Source organism: Oncorhynchus nerka, linkage group LG20 (assembly GCF_034236695.1).
Source record: "Oncorhynchus nerka isolate Pitt River linkage group LG20, Oner_Uvic_2.0, whole genome shotgun sequence".
Classification (NCBI taxonomy): domain Eukaryota; kingdom Metazoa; phylum Chordata; class Actinopteri; order Salmoniformes; family Salmonidae; genus Oncorhynchus; species Oncorhynchus nerka.
In genome coordinates this window covers 70,545,652-70,572,462 of record NC_088415.1, presented here as the reverse complement: position 1 = coordinate 70,572,462, position 26,811 = coordinate 70,545,652, and the positions used below count along the sequence as shown (strand labels likewise).

At 40.9% G+C, this 26,811-nt stretch overlaps 1 protein-coding gene across 1 annotated transcript; it reads left to right on the top strand.

Annotated features, from left to right (window-relative positions):
* Positions 1–24,847, top strand: LOC115103055 (potassium voltage-gated channel subfamily B member 2-like). Its single transcript, XM_029623652.2, has 3 exons — positions 1–376; positions 1,723–2,421; positions 21,594–24,847. The coding sequence occupies exons 2-3, from the start codon at positions 1,843–1,845 to the stop codon at positions 23,448–23,450; spliced, it is 2,436 nt and encodes an 811-aa protein (XP_029479512.1). The 5' UTR covers positions 1–376; positions 1,723–1,842; the 3' UTR covers positions 23,451–24,847.
* Positions 24,848–26,811: the final 1,964 nt, after the last annotated feature.

Genomic DNA, 26,811 nt, shown 5'->3' with positions numbered 1-26,811 from the left:
CAGCCAGCGGGTGGAAAAAAGCTCCCCCTATTACTCGATCCTGTGCGTCTTGCTATACAGATAGCCCCATGGTGCGCTCATCCGTTTATTTTTACATGTTCGATATCCGAGGACAACCTCTTTTATCATATCCCCATGGAGTGTGTCGTTTGCAGTTTTACTACTGGTAGTAGTATTTTCTCACTACAAGGACGATATTTCTCTGTTTATTTCTAAATGTGACAAAGATAAAATGTGGAAGATATCCTCTACTCCAGTTACAGACGGCTTGCGGTACTAGTCGGATGGGAGGGTAGCCTAATCACGGATAACCTGCCTCTTCAATTCTCTTCGAGGGAGAGGAGTTTGGTTTGAAAGATAAGAGTGATACAAAAAGGTAGGCCACGGATTGTTATTAGGCTATATTAGACTTCTATTATTAGCTATATTAGACTTCTTATATTAGACTTATTAGGCTTATTAGATTTCTGAAATGTTCACTTTTCATATCTTTTCTGAAATGTTGTTTAAAAATAATAATATCTTATATTTTTAGCCTATCTACTGCTCTATTATTTAGGTTGTGTAAAATGCAAAGACGTTCATAATAGACTAAATGTGAAATAAATTATGTTTGATTACAGTGAAATACAGGATCAGTAAGGATCTGATTACCGGATAAGATGTTCGAAAAGTTCAGGTTACCTATGGTATATTGGGTAGGATACCAAATCATATATTGGTTCCATTTGATCTTGAATGAGGTTTTCTGTGTATTACATAAGTAACCTTGGGGTGATAAAGTACAACTATGTTACCTCTTAGAATGTATCCTAGGCTATAATAAAGTGCCTTATTATCAAGACAGAGTTGGGTAAAATTTACCCTCCAAGTGACACCCTCCAAATCTAGTGTAAATTGGTTAAAACGAGTGCCCTAGAGTTTCCTGTATAAATAGCTTGGAGGCTATTATGAAGTCATGAACAGTAGCCTACACTCTGTGGAAACGGTTCTACATGGAACCCAAAATTGTTATACTTGGAACCAAAAGGTTTCTACCTTGAACCAACAAGGGTTCTTCAAAGGGTTCTCCTATGTGGACTGACGAAGAACCCTTTTAAAATCTAGATAGCACATTTTTCTCAGAGTGTAGCTAAGTGTAATGGGCTACTTGCGGTGAGATTTATGGTTAACTTAAGCCAACACAATTAAATCTGAGGTCTATTGCCTTCAATGCATAGAGCACTCTTGATTTGATTTGATAAAGGATAACTTTTCAGGGTGGTTCTGCAATACCATGAGCTCACATAACATTTATTTAATGGATTGGCTATATTGTTCTTCAAACCTGGTCTTGGGGAACCACAGGGTGTGTAGGATTTTGTTCCAGCCATGTAATAACACTAGCCTGGAAATCTAGACTGAGTCACGCTAAGGATAATAATTCAGTCTGGATTTTCATGCTATACTAACAGACCTGATTTAACTAGTCAAGGGCGTGTTGATTAGCTGATTAGTTGAGGCCTACTGGGCACAACGAGCATGCACACCCTGTGGGTCCCCATGACCAGGCTTGATGAGCACTAGTTAGTAAATTATGTCACTGCTTACATGTAGTCATTATAAACTGATGGGGATATTTTAAAATCAGGGATTCAAAAATGATGATGCATTCAGATGCACATTTGTCCTCAACTAATGGTAAAATTAGTGTCCATGTTTTTTTCATTTTTTTTCTTTCAGTTGAAGCCATGGGGAAACCGGTTTGAAGTTCATCTCACATTCAAAGTTGTTGGGCCCAATCCTAATTGAGGGGTCAGTGGATTTGACCTGACCTAGCATAACACCTGAACTGTGACCATCATGGCGGAGAGAGCTAGCTTTGGGATCCCCAAAAGCAACTCACGTCCTGTAGGCTCACTCCCACCAGAGCCGATCGACATCATCCGTACTAAGGCTCGATCCAGAAGAGTCCGCATCAATGTTGGGGGGCTGGTCCACGAGGTCCTATGGAGGACCCTGGACCGTCTCCCCAGGACCAGGCTGGGTAAACTCAGAGACTGCAATACCCATGAAACCTTAATGGAGATCTGTGACGATTACAGCTTGACTGATAATGAATACTTCTTCGATAGGCACCCAGGGGCATTCTCCTCCATTCTGAACTTTTACAGAACAGGGAAGCTGCACATGATGGAGGAGATGTGCGCCCTGTCCTTCGGCCAGGAGCTCGACTACTGGGGTATAGATGAGATCTACCTGGAATCCTGCTGCCAGGCCAGGTACCACCAGAAGAAGGAGCAGATGAATGAGGAGTTGAGGAGGGAGGCCGAATCGCTCAGAGAAAAGGACGGGGAGGAGCCGGAAGAAGGCTGCTGTCCAGACAAGAGACAGAAGCTGTGGGACCTCCTCGAGAAGCCTAGCTCTTCTCTTGCTGCTAAGGTAAGACCAAAGCGTTGACCTGGGTTGAGTTTAGGCCTACTGACTATGGGTCAGTCCAAATCCATCCCATCCCATGGTATCATAGCTGCTTGCAGGAATCTCTCTAATTTCATAATGTAGTCTCATAATTTATGATCTTGGTTGCAGTAAAGTAGGGGAGTACTGTAGGGGCTAGACCTCCTTAACCCGTTTTCAACTTCAGCTCAGCTGCTGGCAAAACTTGGTATGAAGTGAATCTCAATATATCAGATATATGGAATTTGATCAATTCGTTTATTAATAACAGATCTTGTGTCCCAATTTGAATTTGTCTTTCGATATCTCTTTACTTCCAACTCAATCAAAACAGTAGAGGAGAATATTGTGCCACCAGCAGCTTAATCCTCTTTTAACCTATGAAGTAATCAGATAAGAAAGAACCCGGAAGATTATGGTTAATGTGTGCTTAGTGCATACTGCTCTGTGTGTTGTACAGTTGAGATGATACATTAAACAAATACAGTATATGAATAATATCACACATGCTGTATATTGATGCACAGTATTTTGCACTCTTAACCAATACATGTATACTAAACAAAAATATAAACGCATCATGCAACAATTTCAAAGATTTTACTGAATTACAGTTCATATAAGGAACTCAGACAATTGAAATGAATTCATTAGGCTCTAATCTATGGATTTCATATGACTGGGAGAACAGATATGCATCTGTAAAAAAAAAAAAAGTAGGGGCATGGATAAAAAAAATGTCCGTTTCTGGTGTGACCACCATTTGCTTCATGCTGCATGACACCTCTCCTTCGCATAGAGTTGATCAGGCTGTTGATTGTGGCCTGTGGAATGTTGTCACACTCCACTTCAATGGCTGTGAGAAGTTTCTGGATATTGGCGGGAACTGGTTGACGCTGTCGTACACGTCGACCCAGACCATCCCAAACATGCTCCATGGGTGACATGTCTGGTGAGTATGCTGGGAACTAGGCCATTTTCACCTTCCAGGAATTGTGTACAGATCCTTCTGACATGGGGCAGTGAATTATCATACGAGAATGGATCTCAGGATCTCGTCATGGTATCGCTGTGCATTCAAATGGACATTGATAAAATGCAATTGTGATTGTTGTCTGAAGCTTATGCCTGTCCATGCCATGACCCCACCGCCACCATGGGGGCACTCTGTTCACAACGTTGTCGTAAGCAAACCGCTTGGCCACACAACGCCATACACGTGGTCTCCAGTTGTGAGTCCGGTTGGATGTACTGCCAAGTTCTCTAAAACAATGTTGGAGGAGGCTTACGGTAGAGAAATTAATATTAAATTCTCTGGCAACAGCTCTGGTTGTTATTTCTGCAGTCAGCATGCCAATTGCCTGCTCCCTCTGTGGCATTGTGTTGTGTGTCAAAACTGCACATGATAGAGTGGCCTTTTATTGTCCCCAGCACAAGGTGTACCTGTGTAATGATCATGATGTTTAATCAGCTTTTTGATATGCCACAGCTATCAGGTGGATGGATTATCTTGGCAAAGAAGAAATGCTAATTAACAGGGATGTAAAGAAATGTGTGCACACAATTTGAGAGAAATTAGCTTTTTGTGCATATGGAAAAATTCTGATGTTTTATTTCATCTCATGAAACATGGGACCAACACTTTACATGTTGTGTTTATATTTTTCTTTAGTGTAGTTAATTTTAGTATATGCTGATCAGTTGATCATATGAACTCCTGCACCAAATGCCTGTAGTGTAAGGTTAGGTATTATGGTTTGGTATTCATGTTCAAGTTAGTTCTTGGATCTATGTCTCCAGGACTAAGGTCTTATATGAATCTGTCTAATGTGATAAAGTGTTAAATAATATTTTACAGACAGCAGCTTTATTTATTGTCTTGCATACACACTCCCAATGGTACACCATGTGTACTGTGCTTCCCAGAATTCAGTCCAAGAAAAGCAGTCAATTGACCCATTAGTAACGGTTTAATGTGCATGCTTTTATCTTCTTTTTTTTACTAGAGTGGGGAAGTGTAATGCATTGTATTCCCACAATTGCACATTTGTCCTCTCTATGGGAAAAATCTAAAGCATCTAATGGTTCAGTCCACTAACAACCTCAAATAGTATAAACAGGAGGTTTTCTGAAGAACCATGCTGGAGTTTTAGGGAGACTAGATTTAGTTATGCTAATAAACACAAGTGATATAAGTAAGCGCAGTGTACACGTTTTTATTTTATTTTAATAACATTTAGTCACCTAATTCAAGAGGAGGTGCTTAGTGTCTGTTAGGAGTTTTAGCAGTAGCCCTGATAGGAAAATGTTTTAGGAGGAGGTGCTGGAGGTGACAGATGGTCAGGGGAACCCACTGTTGGCTCACACACGGGTCAGTCCCCATTATCCTGCTTCAGTAAACTGGCAGGACACTCAACAGACTGCAGTGTGTTTTATGAACATTGGTTACACGTGTTATGTAGGGGTTGTCTAGGTTCTGCTCAGAGGGTTGGCGTCAGTTCCTGATCGCATTCATCAGAGTGACATCACAGGTCGCTCCTTGACTAGGCAAGGTAGTAATTGTACCAGTCGTCACATCATGTGACTTTAATATAGGCCTGCATGGAGAAACATGGATGAATGGAGACAAATGCTGAGTTGATTTTGTCAATCAGATGGGCAACTGCCGACTGGGCAATCCTTTTAATTGAATTTTGTCCTTGTGCAATATTTGAGTCACTATGGACATCATGTAATTCAAGCTGACGGGCTCCAAAACCTGAAACATGTTCCACTTCACATACATGTACTGTATTTATTAACTGTAACATTGAAACCTGACTACCCAGAGATGGGTGCAGTGCCATCAGACCAAAGGTCTTTGTGAAATGAGCTTGGTGATTTGTAACGATTAAGTGAACAGTGAAGTGAGACAGGGCATCCCTTACCCCCCAATGACAGACACTAAGCTCCTGTTGGCTTGTGGAAGGAAGCATGGGGGTAGCACTAACTAGCACATGGAGCTTAGGGAGTGCTTAAAGCACAGGGGTAATGCCAGGGTGTGTTGCCTCCTTTGGCCTGAGAAAGGACATGGAAAAGCATAAGGCACAGGGAAGGATACTGGCTGTGTGTGTCGCTAACTCGAGATACCGGAGGAGTGGCCATGGGGTATACCCAGCCTGTCACAACAGAGCAGTATGTTATGGTTGGCTCCCAGTCAGTTATATTTTGTGAGTCAGCACAATGACACAGCATCCACTCAGGGCTCTTGTCATTACATCACACACAACTGCTGACAGGAACGGAAAGGGGCCTTGCTTGACCAAATCAAATTACTACTCCAGAAGAAGTGTCATTCACAATTTTGTGAGGCTCCTGTTCAATACTGTCAAATATTATTTCCAGTTTATTACCTATAGTACAGTATTTGATTTGGTATGCGTATAGAATCTAAATGTTTTATTTTGAAAATATTGGAAACAACTTTCCAATGGGTCTCAAGATAATTCTGTGTGATTTTCCAATGATACAAACACACATTGGAAACTTTAGCAAATGTGAATAACTCCTTGACACAGAGCGTGTGTGACTTCCATGTGAGTGTCAGCTGCTTACAGCCTACTGTGTCCTGCCCTGTCCTACCAGTCCTACCTGTCCTACCACTGTTCACCACCTCCTCAATTCTACACATCAGTCAGTTTTAACATACTTTTATATGCCATGACAGCAATCAGGTTCTCATACAGGTAGGCCTACTACATAATGGGGTGTGTCCCTAGTTTTGCTGAGGCCTGGTTGTGCGGCTCAGTACTGTAGGGAGTGATGGAAGTGAGACTTAATCTTCTTTGGGGGTTTGACCCAGGCTGCTTCTGCAAATAGACTGTTGTGAAGGCTGCACACCGTCTGGCTCACAGCGAGCTGGGTTTGCAATATGCCGACCGGCCCGGGCGGGGGTCACGTGTGCGGTAGAGCTGTTAAGCAATTACTGCAGTTGGGTTGGCTGCTGCTATAAGATTAACAAATGACGTAAAAGCAGTCTCCTCTCTTCATGATTAGTTCCTGTTCAGTACTTGTTGAATAGATACAGGTTGAGTGCCCACTGGTTCATTTGAGTTAATGACTGTGAGATAGTGCAGACGGCAGGAGCATGTCTCCTTATCACGCTCAATTTAATCTTGAAGAATGATTAAAAAGCTTGAGTGAGATTAATTTGTCCCTTTGGCAGGTTAGACAGAATGTTTGGATAGCATAATCGTTTTTCCCAAATGTGTTGTCTTTTAAATTGGATTCTTTCACCCATTTATGTCAATTGACCTTCAATTGGAGCTGAATATGTCATAGGGCATTATTCTCAAATAGAGGTACAGGTTTTTCACCTGTAACTCATGTGGCTCAGTTGTTGCAATCTGGACATGCACTATAGCAGTACAGGGTTATTTTAGCCTTGACTAGATTGGAATGTTGTACATGGTGAAACTGTTCTCCAAAGATTTTGCGTGCACATGATTGTTTTGATCTCCCACTGAGTGCTGTCTACCTCTCAATCTAAAATGAGAGGCATCTTTCAATCCACCTCAATTAACACACTGGATAGAAAAGGTCAACAAAATGTACATGGGTACCTGGTCAACTCAGAGCAATACTTTATTATCCATTTTCAAATGGAAATGGATTGATTTCCTGTCACATTACCCATCTTAAGTGCTCTTGATATTTTGGGCATTTACTGTATATATGAGTATATTCTCATCAAGGATGTTATCCTGTTATTGATATATTGGATGAGGGATTTTGAGTCTTGGCAAGGAAACTGCACCTCTCAGCATAATCCATTTTGCCTTCAGATCGTGTACCCAAGCATGGCAGTGTGAGGCACAGGAAAATGCCACAGGCATCTGTGTGGTAATTTGCTGCCATTTATATAACTATTTCTCATCCCTCTTCCCCTCTCCTCAATCTGCAACTACCTTGATATTAAAAGCCACAATTAGCTGATTTTCTATCTCCAGGGAAGCAATAATCCCATCACTTCTCATACTATGTGTCACTTCATATACAGTACACATTGTGGTGTTAAGTCATTTAAATGTCCTTCACATTCCACTACAGTAGCCAGTTGTTAAAATTCTAAGCATGAGCCATCCCCTTTCTTTTTAGAAACTGCTGGTTAAACCTTTCAAATGACGACTCACCTTTTTATCCCAGATTTATACCAACTTTGAGAGAAATTCATTCCATTATGGCAGAGGTCCATCTGGACCTTTTCAGATGTGAATCATCAGTTACACTCTTCGGTGAGGTTGTTCAATATTACTCAGTTGCCAAACAAAGGCGACTTGATTTGTTGTACAGTAGTTTGATCTACTGTAATGTGATTTTCCTACTTTTTGGAAGGGGTGCAGATTGAATGAGTCAGAGATTATCCTCTTTAATGAACACTGGAAAGTCAAGATAATGCGATCCATAAATGAGCTTTAAATGTACAAATGTAGGATCTCAATTTAAAAATGCAAACTTCCCACTGGGCACAAATTGGTTGAATCAACGTTATTTGTCAACGTATTGTGACATGAAATCTACACGGAAAAGACATTGGATTTGAAAAAATGTTAACTGTTGTTGAAATTTAAACTACAGGATTATGTCAACATGTCACAAATAAAATACAATTGAAGTCGGAAGTTTACATACACCTTAGCCAAATACATTTAAACTCAGTTTTTCACAATTCCTGACATTTAATCAGAGTAAAAATTCTCAGTTTTTGGTCAGTTAGGATCTCCACTTTATTTTAAGAATGGGAAATGTCAGAATAATAGTAGAGAGAGTGATTTATTTCAGCTTTAATTTCAGAACTTTACATACACTCAATTAGTATTTGGTAGCATTGCCTTTAAATTGTTTAACTTGTTTCAAACGTTTCAGGTTGCCTTCCACAAGCTTCCCACAATAAGTTACACTTGACGGAGTTTGTGTAACTGAGTCGGGTTTGTAGGCCTCCTTCCTCGCACACACTTTTTCAGTTCTGCCAACACATTTTCTATAGGATTGAGGTCAGAGCTTTGTGATGGCCACTCCAATACCTTGACTTTGTTGTCCTTAAGCTATTTTGCCACAACTTTGGAAGTATGCTTGGGGTCATTGTCAATTTGGAAGACCCATTTGTGACCAAGCTTTAACTGATGTCTTGAGATGTCTTGAGATGTTGCTTCAATATACCCACATCATTTTCCAGCCTCATGATGCCATCTATTTTGTGAAGTGCACCAATCTGTAGCAAAGCAACATGATGCTGCCACCCCCGTGCTTCACAGTTGGGATGGTGTTCTTCAGCTTGCAAGCCTCCCCCTGTTACCTCCAAACACAACGATGGTCATTATGGCCAAGCAGTTCTATTTTTGTTTCATCAGACCAGAGGACATTTCTCCAAAAAGTACGATCTTTGTCCCCATGTGCAGTTGAAAACCATAGTCTGGCTTTTTTGTGGCGGTTTTGGAGCAGTGGCTTCTTCCTTGCTGAGCGGCCTTTCAGGTTATGTCGATATAGGACTCGTTTAACTGTGGATATAGATACTTTTTTACCTGTTTCCTCCAGCATCTTCACAAGGTCCTTTGCTGTTGTTCTGGGATTGATTTGCACTTTTCGCACCAAAGTACGTTCATCTCTAGGAGACAGAACGCACCTCCATATTGAGCGGTATGACGGCTGCGTGGTCCCATGGTGTTTATACTTGCGTACTATTGTTTGTACAGATGAACATGGTACCTTCAGGCGTTTGGAAATTGCTCCCAAGGATGAACCAGACTTGTGGAGGACTACAATTTTCTTTCTGAGGTCTTGGCTGATTTCTTTTGATTTTCCCATGATGTCAAGCGAAGATGCACAGAATTTGAAGGTAGGACGTGAAATACATCCACAGGTACACCTCCAATTGACTCAAATTTTGTAAATTAGCCTATCAGAAGCTTCTAAAGCCATGACATCATTTTCTGGAATTTTCCAAGCTGTTTAAAGGCACAGTCTACTTAGTGTATGTAAACTTCTGACCCACTGGAATTGTGATACAGTGAATTATAAGTGAAATAATCTGTCTGTAAACACTTGCTGGAAAAATTACAGGTGTCATGCACAAAGTAGATGTCCTAACTAACTTGCCAAAACTATAGTTTGTTAACACGAAATTTGTGGAGTGGTTGAAAAATGAGTTTTAATGACTCCAACCTAAGTGTCTATAAACTTCTGACTTCAACTGTACACTGGAGTTGCTTACCAAGACGACATTGAATGTTCCTGAGTGGCCTAGTTACAGTTTGGGCTTGTTGTAAATGGGTTGAAAATTTATGGCAAGACTTGAAATTGGCTCGGGGCACCACCAGTACAGAGCTTGCTCAGGAATGGCAGCAGGCAGGTGTGAGTGCATCTGCACGCACAGTGAGACGAAGACTTTTGGAGGATGACCTGGTGTCAAGAAGGGCAGCAAAGAAGCCACTTCTCTCGAGGAAAAACATCAGGGACAGACTGATATTCTGCAAAAGGTACAGACTCCAAGCATTGATTATGCAAGAATGGACTGCCATCAGTTGGGATGTGGCACAGAAGTAAAATTGACAGCATGCCAGGGCAGATTGCAGAAGTCTTGAAAAAGAAAGGTCAACACTGCAAATATTGACTCTTTGCATCAACTTCATATAATTGTCAATAAAATCCTTTGACACTTATGAAATGCTTGTAATTATACTTCAGTATTCCATATTAACATCTGACAAAAATATCTAAAGACACTGAAGCAGCAAACCTTGTGGAAATTCATATTTGTGTCATCCTCAAAACTTTTGGCCATGACTGTATGGTTGTAAGCATAGTGATAACACTGAGAATTCAACAAATTTCTGTCTGTCTTTTTGTGTGGATAAATAAAGGTTGAAAGCTCATTGATCAACGTCTCAACCAAATCCTACCCAAATTTCCATGTTGAAATGACTTGTTGTACCCAGGTTGTATTCAAGGTTTAAAAAGGCTTTTAAAGTTTGTAATATCCACTTAACATTTTTAACCTTGATTTGTCCTAACAAAAATGTTTCAACCTCTACAAAAATGTTCATTAATTATAATCCATACAATTATAATCCATTGCTGCAGGATTATTTTCCTGCTGCGAGAATTTGATCAAACTAACATCCTATATCTGTACTTTAAAAAAAGAAATGGTGTTCATTTAAAAAATCATACACTCTTTCTTAGGGAAATAAAGGTGCTATCTAGAACCTTAAAGGGTTCTTCGGCTGTCCTCATAGGAGAACCCTTTAAATAACCATTTTTGGCTCCAGGTAGAACCTTTTGTTTGCCGGTAGAACCCTTTTGGTTCCAGGTAGAACCCTTTTCGGTTCCAACCCAAAAGGGTTCTACCTGGAATCAAAAAGGGTTCTCCTATGGGGAGAGCTGAACAACCCATTTTTCTAAGAGTGTACAATTGATTGCATGGCTTGAGGGTGGTGAGTGTAATATGATTTATTTGATGGCAGTCGGCAGGCTGTAGGCCTACAACACATGAGACGAACAGGGTAATCTGTTCCAGACATGCCACCAGGGGTCTTTTCACAGTCCCCAAATCCAGAACAAATTCAAGAAAGCTCACTGTATTATATAGGGCCATTATTGCATGGAACTCCCTTCCATTCCATATTGCTCAAATGAACAGCAAACCTGGTTTATGAAAACAGATAAAGCAACACCTCACGGCACAACGCCTCCCTCCTATTTGACCTAGATATTGTGTGTATGTCTTGATATGTAGCCTATGTGTGCCATTTTTAAATGTATGTAGTCCTGTTCTTGTTTATTAGTGTTTGTCTGGACCCCAGGAAGAGTAGCTGCTGATTTCGCAACAGCTAATGGGGATCCTAATAAAATACCAAATTATTATAGTTGTATGTCGTATGCAAATTAGCTCTGCATTGGCAGATGACACAAACATCACATGAAAAAAACATGTGTAAGTATGCTGTGGCAGTCTGTTCTCCTCCATGCGATAGTGTGTGGTGTGCATGTAGCCATTGCAGGATCCAATGTTTGTCCCTAAAACAGAATACCTTGGATATTTGATTTAGTTTATTTGGTTAAATATCAGTTCAGTTTACACACTGTGTTTAATTACAGGTTGCCCAATCATCACGTCGTCTGAATCTGTCACATGGTCATGTCACCTTAATTACCAAGCTTGCGGTTGGACTGTATGTCGTGATGACCAATCAGGCGCATCTATTTGACTAATTACTATAATCATGGCCTTCTCCCCTTTCCCCTCACACAAAGAGAAACCATCCCACCATCAGCAACTCACTGAGCACAATCCAGTGGGCTCTGGTCTACATGGATCACAGTCAGAAACAGTAGCCTGAGCCAACATGGTCTAAATAAAGCCTCTTTTGGGAGGTAATAGCATGGTGTGTGTCACCATAGTAATGAACAGTGAAATCTATGCAAATTGTCTTGATACCGCAATGTTATATTGATTTTTTAAAAAACGTGTGTCTATATGCAGCTTCACTGTCTATTGATAATTGAAAATTGTGTCATTATGTTTCTAAGGAAGTGTCATATTTTAGGTTTAATTACAATCCAGTGGTACATCCCTAATCAATAGTGAAAATATACACATACATACACGCAAACACATAAGGCTTGATATTGTTTTAGTAATGGTCTTTAGAAGGCTATATAACCATCTTCTAGTTGGTATTGCTGTACAATGGCCTGTACAATTAAATGGCACTCCTCCACTGTGTCCCTTACTCAGCAGAAGCTCCTTGAAAAATGTGGTGGGTTGGTTCCAGCTACATCTCCCATATAAAAACACAGCCAATCCAATATATCCCATGTCACTTTTCCATAAATACCTCCTGATATTGATCAAGACGTTCTTGGGTTTCCTTGCCGAGTTAGTTTCCCCTCCGAGGACGGCCTGCAGCAGTGATAATGTTTGCCAGAAATAATCTAACCTTCAAGCCTTACATCCTTTGCGTTGAGGTGGTATTTCCTTTTTTTTCCTCAGGAATTTTACAGTGTGTTGTTTGTCTTGTTGCTTTTTTGTCTCGTTGTCTATCAGATCTATAAGCTGTGGGCTCTTTGCTGTATGGCCTGTATGCCTCAGAGGAAGTAGGTTCTGTATGTCAGCCATTTTGCTATTGGCTCAGAATAAATATTTGAAATAGGATTCATTTTATTGCCTGTGTACTGGCATACATTTTACAGGCATACTTTCATCTCAATGAATTTGTTTAGTTGATTACATTTAGCCTTCGGCAGTCAGATCACGATAATGCTACAGGACTTGAGGTGAGGTCGGTTTGAGGCGAGTGTGGAACCGTAACACTGTTTGACTGTGGTGTTTCTCTTTTATGTCATCACCATAACATTTGTGATGTTAAGCCTCACTTCTCTGCCTTCCACACGTGTTCATTTCCTCTCAGATGTTGCTGTAAATCCAAACTCCTGTCACAGATTATAGCTGGACAAATCCCTGTGTTTTGCCTGATTGAACCTCTACAAACAATCTTCCCTGGATTTTTTTCTGTCCGTTTCCTGGGAGCCTTTGTTTGAAGTTTACCAGCAAACCAAGAGCTAAACGTAACTGAGTGGGAGGACGGACCTGGCCAGGGCTTAATGAGGGAAATCCAGATCTTTCAATTAATCTGCTTACCTCTCAGTAGCCAGATGTTCCCAAGGACTGCACCATGCCGGTCCAGGTCACACATGCATGGAGCCTGGTTGGGACAGAGAGACACACAGCAGAGGCAGCTCAGCCTGTGTACTAGCCCCATTGTCCCGCAGTCCCACCTCTCACCTAATGTATTGGACACCTCCGCCACCCATAAACATAGAGCATCATGCTCAGATTGAGTCATGATCAATCATCATACTCTTGGTTTTGTTTTGAGGGATTTCTGTGTATGAATAAAAGGATTTAGTGTTGCAGCATATTTGAATGAAAATGTGGATTAGCAGAGTATAATACTCAAAGGTCTTAGACTGGGTCCCCGGAATGGATTCCTTTGTTGGATCTTAAAATATCCAAAGGGTCGTTTCTAAATACAGAACATGGCTACATCTATTTGACCTCAAATGCAAATTACTTTATTGTCCCCTGAGGGAACAAAAAAATAATGTAATCTGTAGTGTTATATGAAAATACATGTTATCTATATGGAACATTGTAAATTGTTATAGCTGTGAAAAAAGGTATTTCATGTACAAGACTATGGAATGATATGGTAATACTGTACAATAACTGTTGTAGATACCCATAACCATATCTGATTTGAGAAAGTAATGAAGTACTGTAACATATTCTGTACATGTACTTAGTGTATGTTGTCTATAATTCACCTTATTAGTTCCTTTTTAGAAATTCAATAAAAACACAGCCAATGTGTCTCAATGGTAATTGTTCAACTCCACTGAGAGCTCCAGGGCCAAAGAGGAGACTGTCATTTGCAGTGCTTAATGAGAGATTTGGCAGCAACAGACAGTGCTCTTTTAGTGGGTAAAGATTGTCTGTCAGGACTGTTGGAGGATAAAACCATCCAGGATGTAATGCAGGAGAAGAACAATACAGGTGTTTTATGACTGTTTCATAGCGTATCAACGAACACCCTTACACTTGAGTCACAAAGGTGTTTTGTGGCAGAGTATTTGCTGATCCTTTGGCGTTCGCTCCCTGTTTGCACACGCATGCCCTGCCCTGGAATCTTCTCAAGACGTGGGCTAGCGATTTCTCTGTATCCAGATCACTGTTCACGTAATTACGTTTCTGCAGATCTACAGATCAGGTCAGGAGGAAGCTAATCCTGCTCCTTCCACCCCCACAACCTCACCAATGATGTCTGTCGACCTCGACTATATCTAAATGCACCACACGCACGCAAGGCCCATGAGTGAATTACTCTGTATTAAGTGCTTTGGTAGTATATCACATAGCAATCATTCAATCAAATGTATTTATAAAGCCCTTTTTACAACAGCAAATGTCACAAATCACCAACGATCTATCATGGTCCAAACACCCCAAGACAGTCGTGAAGAGGGCACGACAAAACATTTTCCCCCTCAGGAGACTGAAAAGATTTGGCATGGATCCCCAGATCCTCAAAAAGTTCTACAGCTGCACCATTGAGAGCATCTTGACCGGTTGCATCACCGCCTGGTATGGCAACTGCTCGGCATGACCGTAAGGCGCTACAGAGGGTAGTGCGTATGGCCCAGTACATCACTGGTGCCAAGCATCCTGCAATCCAGGATGTCAGAGGAAAGCCCATAAAATTAATTGCCAGCCCCCCCCCTTCATTTGTTTTGTACTCTGCTGCTACTCACTGTTTATTATCTATGCATAGTCACTTCATCCCTACCTACATATACAATTGACCTCTAACCTGTACCCCCGCACACTGACTCGGTACCGGTACCCCCTGTATATAGCCTCGTTATAGATATGTTATTGTGTTACTTTTTATTATTTGGTAAATATTTTCTTAACTCTTCTTGAACTGCACTGTTGGTTAAGGGCTTGTAAGTAAGCAAAGGGCTTGTAAGTAAGGTCTACACTTGTTGTATTCGGCGCATGTGACAAATAAAGTTTGATTTGATTTGAAGCACAGTGGCTAGGAAAAACTCCCTAGAAAGGCAGAAACCCAGTAAGAAACCTAGAGAGGAACCAGGCTCTGAGGGGTGTTACAATACATGGCCAAGATGTTCAAACCTTCATAGATGACCAGCAGGGTCAAATAATAATAATCACAGTGGTTATAGAGGGTGCAACAGGTCAGCACATCAGGAGTAAATGTCAGTTAGCAATTTTTGTATTATTATTTTTTATTTTATTTGTGAGGGTATAGTTTATAGAGTGTTTGCTGAAGAAGGCGGAGTGTTCTCAATGACATAAATGCCATGTTTTTTCATAGAGAAGACAAAGACACATGGTAGTGGCCCACTAGTGTGGTTTTCACAGAAAAGTCATGTAAGCGTATAATGATGAATGTTGACCTCAGTGTCCTGCCTGTGAAATAGTCAAACTGTTCAGCATAGTCTTTTCCTTTGTGTTGTTTCTTATTGTACAAAGCAACAAGTCACTCAAGGTTATTACTAATTTCTATGTGAAGCAGCATGGTTTTAGATTAGGCCAAGGTGCAAAGGTCCTACCATTTGGCAGCTATTATGCCACATTAGTTAGTGTTGACAAAATGGACTTTCATATAACTCGATCCCAATTGCCCTTTGACTCACCTGTGTGGGTGATAGTTCAGGTCACAGTTGACCAATGAGACCTCCAGCAGCTCTGCCTTCACAGCCAATAGGCATAATGCTGCATGACCATTGACTTGACCTCAGCAGCCATGACTGTGGCCAGACTGGGTGTTCATCCTGACATGCCCGAGACAATCCCTGCATCACGCGATGGCTACAGCCAAGGCTTTTCAGAGGCTTTGTCTTATCCATCCCTCTCTATCACACAATGACAGACTCCCTCTCTAGGTCTCTGTAGTGTAATGTAAAACACCTTTCTTTGAAGTGGTTTCAGTTAAAAGTGTTTAAAATGTTCTTACATCTGGTATCTTTCAAATTATTTGGGTTCTTTGGTATTTACTTAGAACTGTAGTAAAATAGTTGTTACATAGATATTTACTTCCCCCCTTAGGATTAATCAAACCAAGCACAAGTATGATGGATACTACCTGAAGGTAGCTACTGATTGTGTATTATTATTATTATTATTATTTATTAAACTTTTATAGCACTTTTCATTACTCACAAAATCTCAAAGCGCTTGTTCAGCAAAATAAACAATAGCAAGTATTTAGACAGAAATAGAGGCTACAACAGTAGCTAGATCAGATCGATCAAATCTGTTTGAGTGCTTCTCGAAGCCTCCAGCGGATGGGCAGCTGCGGTCATGAGAGGATCTAGATGCTCATAGCTAGATGGTCAGCAGAGATGGTGGTCAGGTCAGCATGTCCAAGGGCAGGCAGACAGGCAGGCAGCTCAATGTTATCAGTGCATCTCCGCCGTCTGCAGCTTCTCTGTATTGGGATCCGGTGAAGTTTGAGCTCCCCACAGAGTACAGCCTCCTTACTTCAGAAGCATGGCCGTAACTATGAGGACACCGAGGTCCGGACTTCTGTCATTTTTCGAATAAAAAAAGTATACATATTTTGTACACAATAAAGAAAATTAATTATGGGTCAATATCTAAATGTTGGTCACAGCTTTGATCAAAGCTCAGAATGCTAATCACGCCTCTTTGCGAAATAGTGGAATCATGAACAGTGGAATGTTCGTTATATTCGCCTGCGTCCCCTGGATTTGTCTCCCGGATTTGCCTTTTTAGCAGCACATGCACCACTCTCTCAAACGGCTCACTCCGCCCTCTCGCTGCACAGCCCGAGGGCCTGATACGTGAAACAAACTACCCCAGCTCGGAGACGGCTCACTGGAGAAGTAGGCAACACTAGAGGGGCTGCTGACAGTGTGTTTGTGAGATGCCGGACAAAAGGCCATCTTTAAATTATCCCGCATCTCCTGCCGTGTCTACAGACATCACCCAAACAAACAAAAACCGACTCTTGGAGAATGAGTGCACAACTGGTAGTCACTTATAGATATAGTACCTTCAGAAAGTATTCACACCCCTTTACCTTTTCCACATTTAGTTGTGTTACAGCCTGAATTTAAAATGGCTTAAATGTACATTTGTTTTGTTACTGGTCTACACACAACAGATGTTTTTCGAAAAAATAATCAAATTAATTCAAAATTAAAAGCTCTTTGTTACAGCAAGCCTTAATAAATTCAGGAGTAAAAATTAACAAGTCGCATAATAAGTTCAATTGACTCACTCTGTGAGCAATAATAGTGTTTAACATGATTGTTTTATGACTACCTCATCTCTGTACCCCACACATACAATTTATCTGTAAGATCCCTCAGTCGAGCATTGAATTTCAAACACAAACCACAAAGACCAGGGAGGTTTTCCAATGCCTTGCAAAGAAAAGCACCTATTGAATATCCATTTGCGCATGGTGAAGTTATTAATTACACTTTGGATGGTGTATCAAAACACAGACAGTGATGTGGTGCTCAGTGGTGAGGCTGAGGCAGGCTACAATGCATGCATGAGGAAGCATAGGAGACAGAAAAGGAGGAAGCAAGCAGAGAGAGAGAGGTTAGTACAATGGTTCCCAAACTTGGGGACAGGGCCCCGTGTGGGGTCCCCTGTTAGGAACTCAAAAAATAAGATATGTTTCAATATGAACGTTTCCACATGGCCTATCTTCCCTATAGGCCTACATTAAAATATAATCAAATGCAAACAATACAGTATAATAATAATGTAATGCGTGTTTGTTTATATCGGTGGTTGTTCGTCTTATCCATTACTTACCATTTTTTACCATTACATCACTGATATTCATACAGAATCTTAAGTAATATTGTAATAATTATTGTGAAAGCGGTAATCGGGCGGCAGGGTAGCCTAGTGGTTAAAGCGTTGGACTAGTAACCGAATAAGTAGTTAGTAGTTAAATAAAGCTTAATAAAAAAAAAAATCTATGTGCTCCATTGATGTCTGTGTGTTCAGAGCTTCATTAGTAATGCCTAGAAATACAAATGTGAACACTATGCAATTTGGAAAAAAATAGATATCTAGGTAAAGAGCAATTCATCATTACAACTGACTGAGCAGTCGCTGATGCTACGTGTCAGTGTGAATCATTTATCATATTTCCCCCCTTTCAGGGGTTTAACATTACAATTGTATAAATAATAGGCTTTTGTAGATTGACTGAGATGATAGAACCCACAGCAGCCAAGGTGATAATGGCTGGGGTAATTTTTCATTGTTTTTGCTGTTCTCCAAATAGCATGTGTTTTAATTGCATAGAATGCAGTAAATTAGCTTCAATGTTAAAAACACCACCCCCTTCTGGACCTCACTAAAACTCGAACCCTGGTTAAAGCCCTGTTCAGAAGTATCCTCCTGTGCAATGACAAACTGTCCCACTGCCAACTCTACATGCATTAAATATGATTATATATGTACAGAATGTACATTAGCCCTCTGCCTTGGCTGCCACTAGGCGCCATGACAACTATATAACTATCAAAATACTAGGAAGTAGGCCTACCCATTGCTACTAACCACATAATTGCTCAGAAAAATCAGCAATACCAATACTTGTATGGATCACGGTACTTTGTTACTGGAACCAACAGATATGTTTTCCCACCAGTTGTGGCTCATTTTAAGCACAATTTTGATTTTATATTTACAAGCCAAACTACCCTACAGTATATCATGATTATAGAGTGTCCATTTGCCTGATGGATCAGTGCTCAGGTGTGATAGAGTAGATTCTTAGCTAGTCCTTGGCTCGGTCTTGGCAGGAGGCTTTCTCAGAAGTAGCTGGCAACGGTTGCAGGCGGTTGTCAGTGACTCACGTGGCATCGACAGGCTGTCACAGCTATGGCCACTCTCCACCGTAAGTCACCTTAGGTGCTCTTCTGGACATTTTTCATTCTTTAACATATCTGTGATTTATTCACTTAATATATAGATGCGGGTATAATAAGTCTGTATGAACCCTCCCCTTCTCCAGAGGGCCATAAGTATGGGAGCTTCAGCATGTGCTTGTCTCTGTGAGGAGGACATTTCAGGATAATTGTAATAGGATTTGGTGGCTATCTATAGTAAGGATAGAGAGAGGTTAGAAGTGGTTACTCATTCTTTCCTCAACAGGAAGAATCAACCAATAATCTGATACTTCTTATTCAGTCAACATTGTCATTCCGAACACACCCACTAAAAATGCAAGCCGCAGACAGGATATTGTGCATAGAAAGCTGATTGTGCATAATCATTGATTTAATGCAACGCATTGTGATCCATACAATGTGTATGTATGGCTATAGGCTATGTGCAGGAACTTAAAAGTTAGCATGTATTAGCCTACAACTATTATATTTATGTTTGAAATGATAAGAGAATCCATGACAGGTTATAAACTCTATATTTGCATTTGCTTCATGGGATGAGGGGAAACCCCTCCAGAAAGGGATTGTTCTGTGTAGCCATCTCTCACAAGGCCAAGAGTCTCATCAATAGCTCTCTAAGCCAGTCATTTGAGCTCCCCCACTTGTCCCTGGCAAGACTGCATTTCACTTTCATTGCACTCATATTTTAAAGGACTAATGACACTGAAACACTACAGGTGCTTGCCAATACAGCCACTATGCCAATATTGAGACTTAAGCTCATACTCTCACATCTTTGTTGCACGCATACAGTATTGCTCATTTCACAATATGCAAATTGGGCTTGTTTGCATAAAGCACTTGGAGATGTGGAGAGCGGTCACAGTTATGTCAATTAGTCGTGTTACGTCCTGCAGCACTGCAGCAAGGTTGTCATGTGAACATCAACTGTGCTAAATACTACAGTATGGCCCGAGCTGTTTGGATATACCTTGTGTCGGCAAATGTGTCCTTACATTTTATTTGCAAAGTAATGATCACATCTTGAAAAGTTACTTCTAACTCCTAACTCTATTACCTACAATGAGGGATCTGTCATTCTATTGAATTAGTTATCTCATTCAAACACCTGTGAGTCCTTTAAGACGAGTTCAAATGAAATCTGCAACTTTTTCTTTGTCTTTCACTGTCTGTGTGATTGAATCTCCCACAGATACTGTATTCTCATGTCATAGTTTTTGGGCTCTGTCTGCTAATCACAACTGATTGTGTTTCTACAAAGGAGTTGGAGATGCAGATCTATTATGGTGTCTGACTCTTTTGTAACCTGGGGTTAATTCTCCTCTATAGCCGTGATTAAGAGACTATTGCAGGGAGGTCAGGCCCATGCGATGACAGTGTCACAGCCTTGGGGACCCAGGAAGGGAAGGAAGGCGGCTGGACCGACCAGGGATAGCTAAGAGAGATATAATAAGAATTTGATTATTTCCACAGGGAACTAAGCCTGTGCTCTTGTCTTGATGAAGAAGTGAACATACACACGCAAACACACACACACACACACACCTCACAGGTTTGACCTACAACAACCTTTGGTATTTACACATTAGTGCTAATTTAACCTGAACATAATGGCCGTTGACAAAGACTTCTTAGAACCATGCCATAGAGGAAATAGCAAACAGAAATCTATATGCTGTTAATTAACTGATGTGATAAGTGGTGATTTGTTTGTTTCCTGTATCAGATATCTCTGAGTTGAGTGTTTCTTCGGTTAAGGAAGGAGTGGCCAATGTGCTGCAGAGTTGAGAGGATATCTGCTTTAAACATTGATTATCAATCCATAATAGAGCCTCTGCTGCCGCCCACATTTAGATGGATGTAAGGAAATATTGCCCTCTGCTCTGTCATCTGTGCCTTACACAACCATTTCTGGTATTGCTCACATCATCTTATCCATTGGCTTATACAGGACAGTATATAGACATGTAATGTTGTAGAACCATCTAATCAAAGGATGTTGTGTAGTAAATAAGACACATTTGGTGTAAGTGGTGTTGAGTGAATACTGTAACTAAGTATTCTAAGTAACTAAGTAACTTACCAGCAATATCAAAATTACTTTATGGTTGGATGCGCTAAGAAATCTCTCTCGTGAGGTCAGGGCACCTTACAAGTCTGATGCCTCTGTCAGACCACCCCACCAGGACACTGTAGAGTTAAGTGGTTGCATGGGGAGAACAACCCTTGGCCTAGGCAATATAGCTAATGAAGACAAAAATGACAGTTGAGGTGCAGTACAGTTGATTTACTTAAACAACATCACTAGACCTTAAGCACAGTACGCAGTGGACTTACTGCTTGATGATTTTTAGCTGCAAATACAGCACCTGCTCTTAATGATCCTCCTGGCAACGTTAAATGTGAGCAAATATCAATCTCACTTACTATCTGTTCACTTGAAGGCATAATTCATGTTTTCCATCCATCTTAGTAAGGAAGGCTTAGTCCTGAGAAACCAGATTAACTAGAATAAGTAACCAGTACGCACACACACACACACATACACTGATGTTTGTGTGTAATAAGAGTTGTCTCAGCTATCTGATCATGACTCATGTTCTATTTTTTTTTGTTTCTTTGTCTTTCAGTTCCTGGCCTTTGTCTCCGTCTTCTTCATCGTTCTATCAACAATCTCATTATCACTCAATACCTTGCCAGAGCTACAAGTCGTTGATGAGTTTGGACAGGTCAATGACAATCCCAGCCTAGCGCATGTTGAAGCTGTGTGCATCGCCTGGTTCACGATGGAGTACCTCCTCCGCTTCCTCTCTTCTCCTGACAAGTGGCAGTTCAGCAAAGGCCCATTGAACGTCATTGATTTACTCGCTATCCTGCCCTACTATGTAACTCTCTTCCTGACTGAATCCAACAAGAGTGTTCTGCAGTTCCAGAATGTCAGACGAGTGGTCCAGATATTCCGTATCATGAGAATCCTAAGAATTTTAAAACTGGCCAGACATTCCACTGGACTGCAGTCCCTTGGGTTCACCCTTCGGCGCAGTTACAATGAACTGGGTCTGTTGATATTGTTCTTGGCTATGGGCATCATGATCTTCTCCAGCCTGGTATTCTTTGCTGAAAAAGACGAAGATGCCACCAAATTCACTAGTATTCCTGCTTCATTCTGGTGGGCTACCATTACCATGACAACTGTAGGTTATGGGGACATTTATCCACAAACTCTTCTTGGTAAAATAGTCGGTGGGCTCTGCTGTATTGCAGGTGTGTTGGTCATTGCATTGCCCATCCCCATAATTGTGAACAACTTCTCAGAGTTCTACAGGGAGCAGAAGAGACAGGAGAAAGCCATCAAGAGGAGAGAGGCCTTGGAGCGGGCCAAGAGGAATGGCAGTATTGTGTCTATGAATCTGAAGGATGCGTTCGCTCGCAGTATGGAGCTGACGGATGTTATGGTGGAGAAAGGTGACGAGAAACGGCCAATGGATAACCATCTCTCACCTAGTAGGTGGAGCAGTAGGCAAGGCATCTCTGAGGTTAGTCCAAAATCCCAGGCGAGGTATAAAGAGGTTGCTCAACTGGGATCTCCAGATAGGGTCAATCCTCTAAGAACCAGCCCACAGCACCTGAATGCCAAGATATTGGAGGAGATGTACAACAAGATGACGACCACTGCCAACGTTGGCTCGGGAGCTCCACATGAACAAGGACAGAAGCTTAAGGAGGAAATGGAAATGAGGGTGGTGTCTTCTGGACTAAAGCCCCCCCTAATTAGGGAACGAGCCAGTGGTGACCTCAGGAGCCCATCCAGCGTGGACAGCTTCGCCAGCTGCACTACAGAGTTCAGTGTGGCAGAAAGCAGTGCCCTCCTCCCTAACGTAGCAGGACGGAAGGCACCTCCTCCCCTCGACCTCAGCCAGATCAGCTCTATGGAACCAAAAACCAAAGAGAAAGTTCCGCCGGCTACCATCATCAAAGAGGGTCTTTATGAGTTTGTCTCAAGCAATCCAGAGAGGGCGTCACAGGGGGAGGATAATCAAAGCTTTGACATGAGCGTCGAAAACATCCGCAGTTCTCTCAGAGGCAACCCACAGAAGACGAAAGCTCTAAAAGTGAATTTCATTGAATCTCAGGCCGAGATGCCGTCAACGCCTCCCTGTGCTACTCTGTCTCCACAAGGATACCAGCCCTCCCCACCCCCAGGCCAGGTCCCGGTGACCAGCCCACGGGCTCCAGGAGAGTCAGGCCAAAGCGAGGATGCAGCCAAGGGCTTGGTTAGCGAAGGTCAGCCTTCCAGCTTAAGCCACAGGGGAAATCACATGGACAGGGCCGCTGTCTTCAGCCCTTTGTCACCTAAATCAACCAACTGCACAACTCAGGAAGTGGTTGTTGCTGGCAACGGTGAAGGAGAGGCAGGCAACAGCCAAAAGGAAAACCACATAGTTCTGGATGGAAGTCTATCTCCATCTTGTGAAACAAGCATGTGACTAGTATAGGTGGAAGGTCAAGGAAAGATTGAACAGACTCTCTGTTGTCTGTGAAGAACAAAAAGATGAAGCACACTAATGTATTCAAAAATAAGTTGTCTGCATGGCTTGACAATAATTTTTTCTGATAACATCACTGTTTCTGAAGACCTATGAGAACTGCTGCTTGCTGCAGACATTGAACTTTTAACAGTGACTTTTACTATAAGGCTCCAATGTGAGCAAAAAAAAACAACCTAGTATGAATGAGGACATTTATGAACAAATTGTACTTTATGGTCCTGGACTTTTTACGCAGCTAGCTGTACATTGCAAGTTTCTTTTTTTAGCTTGCTGAATATTTTTTTCTGAAGTGTGGTGGGACAAGGACATCGACTGAAGAGGGGAATGTGGAAAGACTTTGGGATTTTTATATAAGGCCTCATCATTGGTCGAGCAGTATCAATGTCATGTCATATTCTGTACTTGATATGGCTTGCATTAATTAGCAACGTTTCAATTCCATCTCATGTTATTGTATCTGTTTAGATTTTGCACCGTTCTCAATCAAGTCAACCGAGAGACATACTGTATATGGAACAAGCAAGGGCCTCCTAGTTCAGGGAAATGAGAAATGAATCTAAGCAAAAAGAAAACGAAAGTGAAGCATATTATATAGCAATTCGTAAACATCTGCCTATATGGAAATAGACCAATAAGAAAAAACAGTTTTAATAATAGCCTATACATGACTATCTATGATTGCTTTTAAATACTTTATATTCTACTATGTTATATTCTGTTCATGTGAATGAGCTTATGTCCCTCATTTCTATGTTTAGCATTGCTGTGGTGCAACCCTGCATTGATGGAATGGGAAATGGACAAGCCATATAAGGACTGGTATTTACACTATGACAAAATTGATTAGATAATGGCATTATACTTTAAAACAAATATTATCATACAGCAGCACTTCATTCACTTAGATACGGATCATATCAACTGAATGGTTATTCAGGTTCTTCACTAAAATGGACATGTATTATTGCTAACTTCCAGATCCATCATGATCCAAGGAAATCTGTGTTGTTACACTCCTCACTGTATTTATGTTGTTGTAATGCTGCCTTTTGCTTAGAGAAGTGCAGAAAAAATGTATTGGATATGTACATGTGCGTATGCTAGTTGGAACAAATAATGTGTATGTTTGATGTGTCAAGTTTAATTTACATTGTATGGGGATGATTGTGGTCACAGTAGGTCTAATACTGCATGGTTTCCCAAAATCAGATCAAGGGCCGCCCCTGGGTGCACATTTTAGTTTTCGCCCTAGCATTACACAGCTGATTCAAGTAATCAAAGCTCGATGACAAGTTGATTATTTGAATCAGCTGTGTAGTGCTAGGGCTAAAACCAGGGGGCTAGGACTGATGTTGGGAAACCCTGCAATACAGTACAGCACAGCACTCAGGGAGAAAGTGTAACACTGCCCTCTAAAGACAGAGGATTTTAAGGCATTTTAATTCATCCAAGAATTCATGCATATCTCTTATTGGAATTCCTGTTGATATTGAAGAAAATAAGCTCTTCATTCAATTCATTGAGCATTTTCAAGTTTTGCATGGCACATCTCAACTGTTGCATCTTAAAAAAAATATACTTATAAATCTGAACTGAATCAGGAGGGCCATCTGCAGACAATCTGAATACTACAGTATATTCACTATATCAATTACTGTGCTTATATTCTATTTAAAGTAGATCATGTTACCATATTATGTTTTGTTTGTTTGCTTGTATGATTGATTCCATTTTTCTAAGATAAAATGGATCAGGACTGTAATATTTCCTGGTAAATTTATGAATTGTGTGCCTTTTCATAAATAGACATTTATGAGAAGGCGAAAACCTACATAATTTGGCTGGTTCATAGAGATCTATAAAGAATGCATTTCTAGTAGGGAGATATATGAAGTGATGATATGCAAATAGCTATTGTTCTGAGTTATCAAGTTTTGTATAACTTGAAAGCTTTGTCATATCATGGCTCACATCCTCCTTTCAATGTACCATTTGTTGTCAGTAATGTACAGTACAGTAGGCTTATGTTAGTTCATGATTGAGATGTCAGGGCAACTGGAAAAGTGACTGCGCTGACACTCCTTGATATAACACCAGCTCATTCACCAAGACATCTGTAAAACCTCAATGTCCATTTGTATTTTTGGTTGTAATTATCTTACATTCTTTTGTACAGTTAGCTGTATCCTACTCATATCCTCAAATCAATACTGACAACCACAGCGTAATGTAGGTAACTCTAGGGTCAATTCCTCATCTGCCTGCTTTGTGTGATGTTCCCTCCATATACCCAATTTTCTTTAGTTATTTTAAAGGTATGTGACCATAGTCATCTTAATTGTAAGTCAACATAACTTGATAGTGAATGAGTAGTAACTTATTGTTTCCAATAAGTTGATTACCATATGCAAGACAAATAAAATGTGCTCATGTGACCTTGCCTTTGTAATTGTGTGTTTACAGAGGGGTCATCAAGATTCTTATTTGACATGTGATGGACATTTTCAACAATAAGGTGAATAGACCAAACATACACAGTATGAGAGCAGAGAACAAAAACACGTTTTCTGGGGCAAATGTGCCAAATTCCCTTCTATGGAATGGCCCTGTAGTAGCCCTATCTATGAACCATCCAACCAAGTCCATCCGGGAGCTCTCAATTCAGTGATAATCAGTCAATCCCTGGCTGTTGTCAAATGAACACAAAATAATAAAAAGCATTAACCCAGGGATATGTTTAGGGGAAGTGCTTTAGTGATCATTGAATGATCATTGAATGATAATGCAACAGCAAGTATCTTTCACTTGGACCTAAGGTTCAAAATTCTCTGTTTACTTCCTGCATGCAGGATTTTAGGAAGAAGCCGGGGCTGATTTACACACGCTAGTCTTCTAACAATAAGGATAGGTTTAATCATTACACATGGAAGTCAGAGGAGTGAGGTTGAAGAAAAGTGGAATATGTTTTGAGTGAGGTGGATTTCTTAGCATTCATAGCCATGGTTGTCAACTGTACTGCAGACATGGAATGTAAGTCACAGAAAATAGAGGTTGTGGTGGCAACTGCAGAGAAGTACATGGGATTACGAAGTTTCACTGTTGAAGATTTGCAGAGGGTGTTGACTGGTAGTGTTCTGTCCCCTCAGACCGTTGGCCTGGAGTAAGCTTAGATAGGGTTATGTGAAATGGGCTGGTGTTTAAAAAAAAAAATTATAATATTTTTTTTGTGAGGGCTACTAGTTGGCAGGGTAATTGCCCTTTCCCCAATTTTGCATTACCAGAATTTAAAGTAGGTATG

Excerpts from the sequence above, each read along its gene's own strand:
- LOC115103055 (XM_029623652.2), top strand. The coding sequence starts at position 1,843 with ATGGCGGAGAGAGCTAGCTTTGGGATCCCCAAAAGCAACTCACGTCCT. Across the intron at positions 2,422-21,593 it reads GCTCTTCTCTTGCTGCTAAG|TTCCTGGCCTTTGTCTCCGT; the intron begins GTAAGACCAAAG and ends TTTGTCTTTCAG.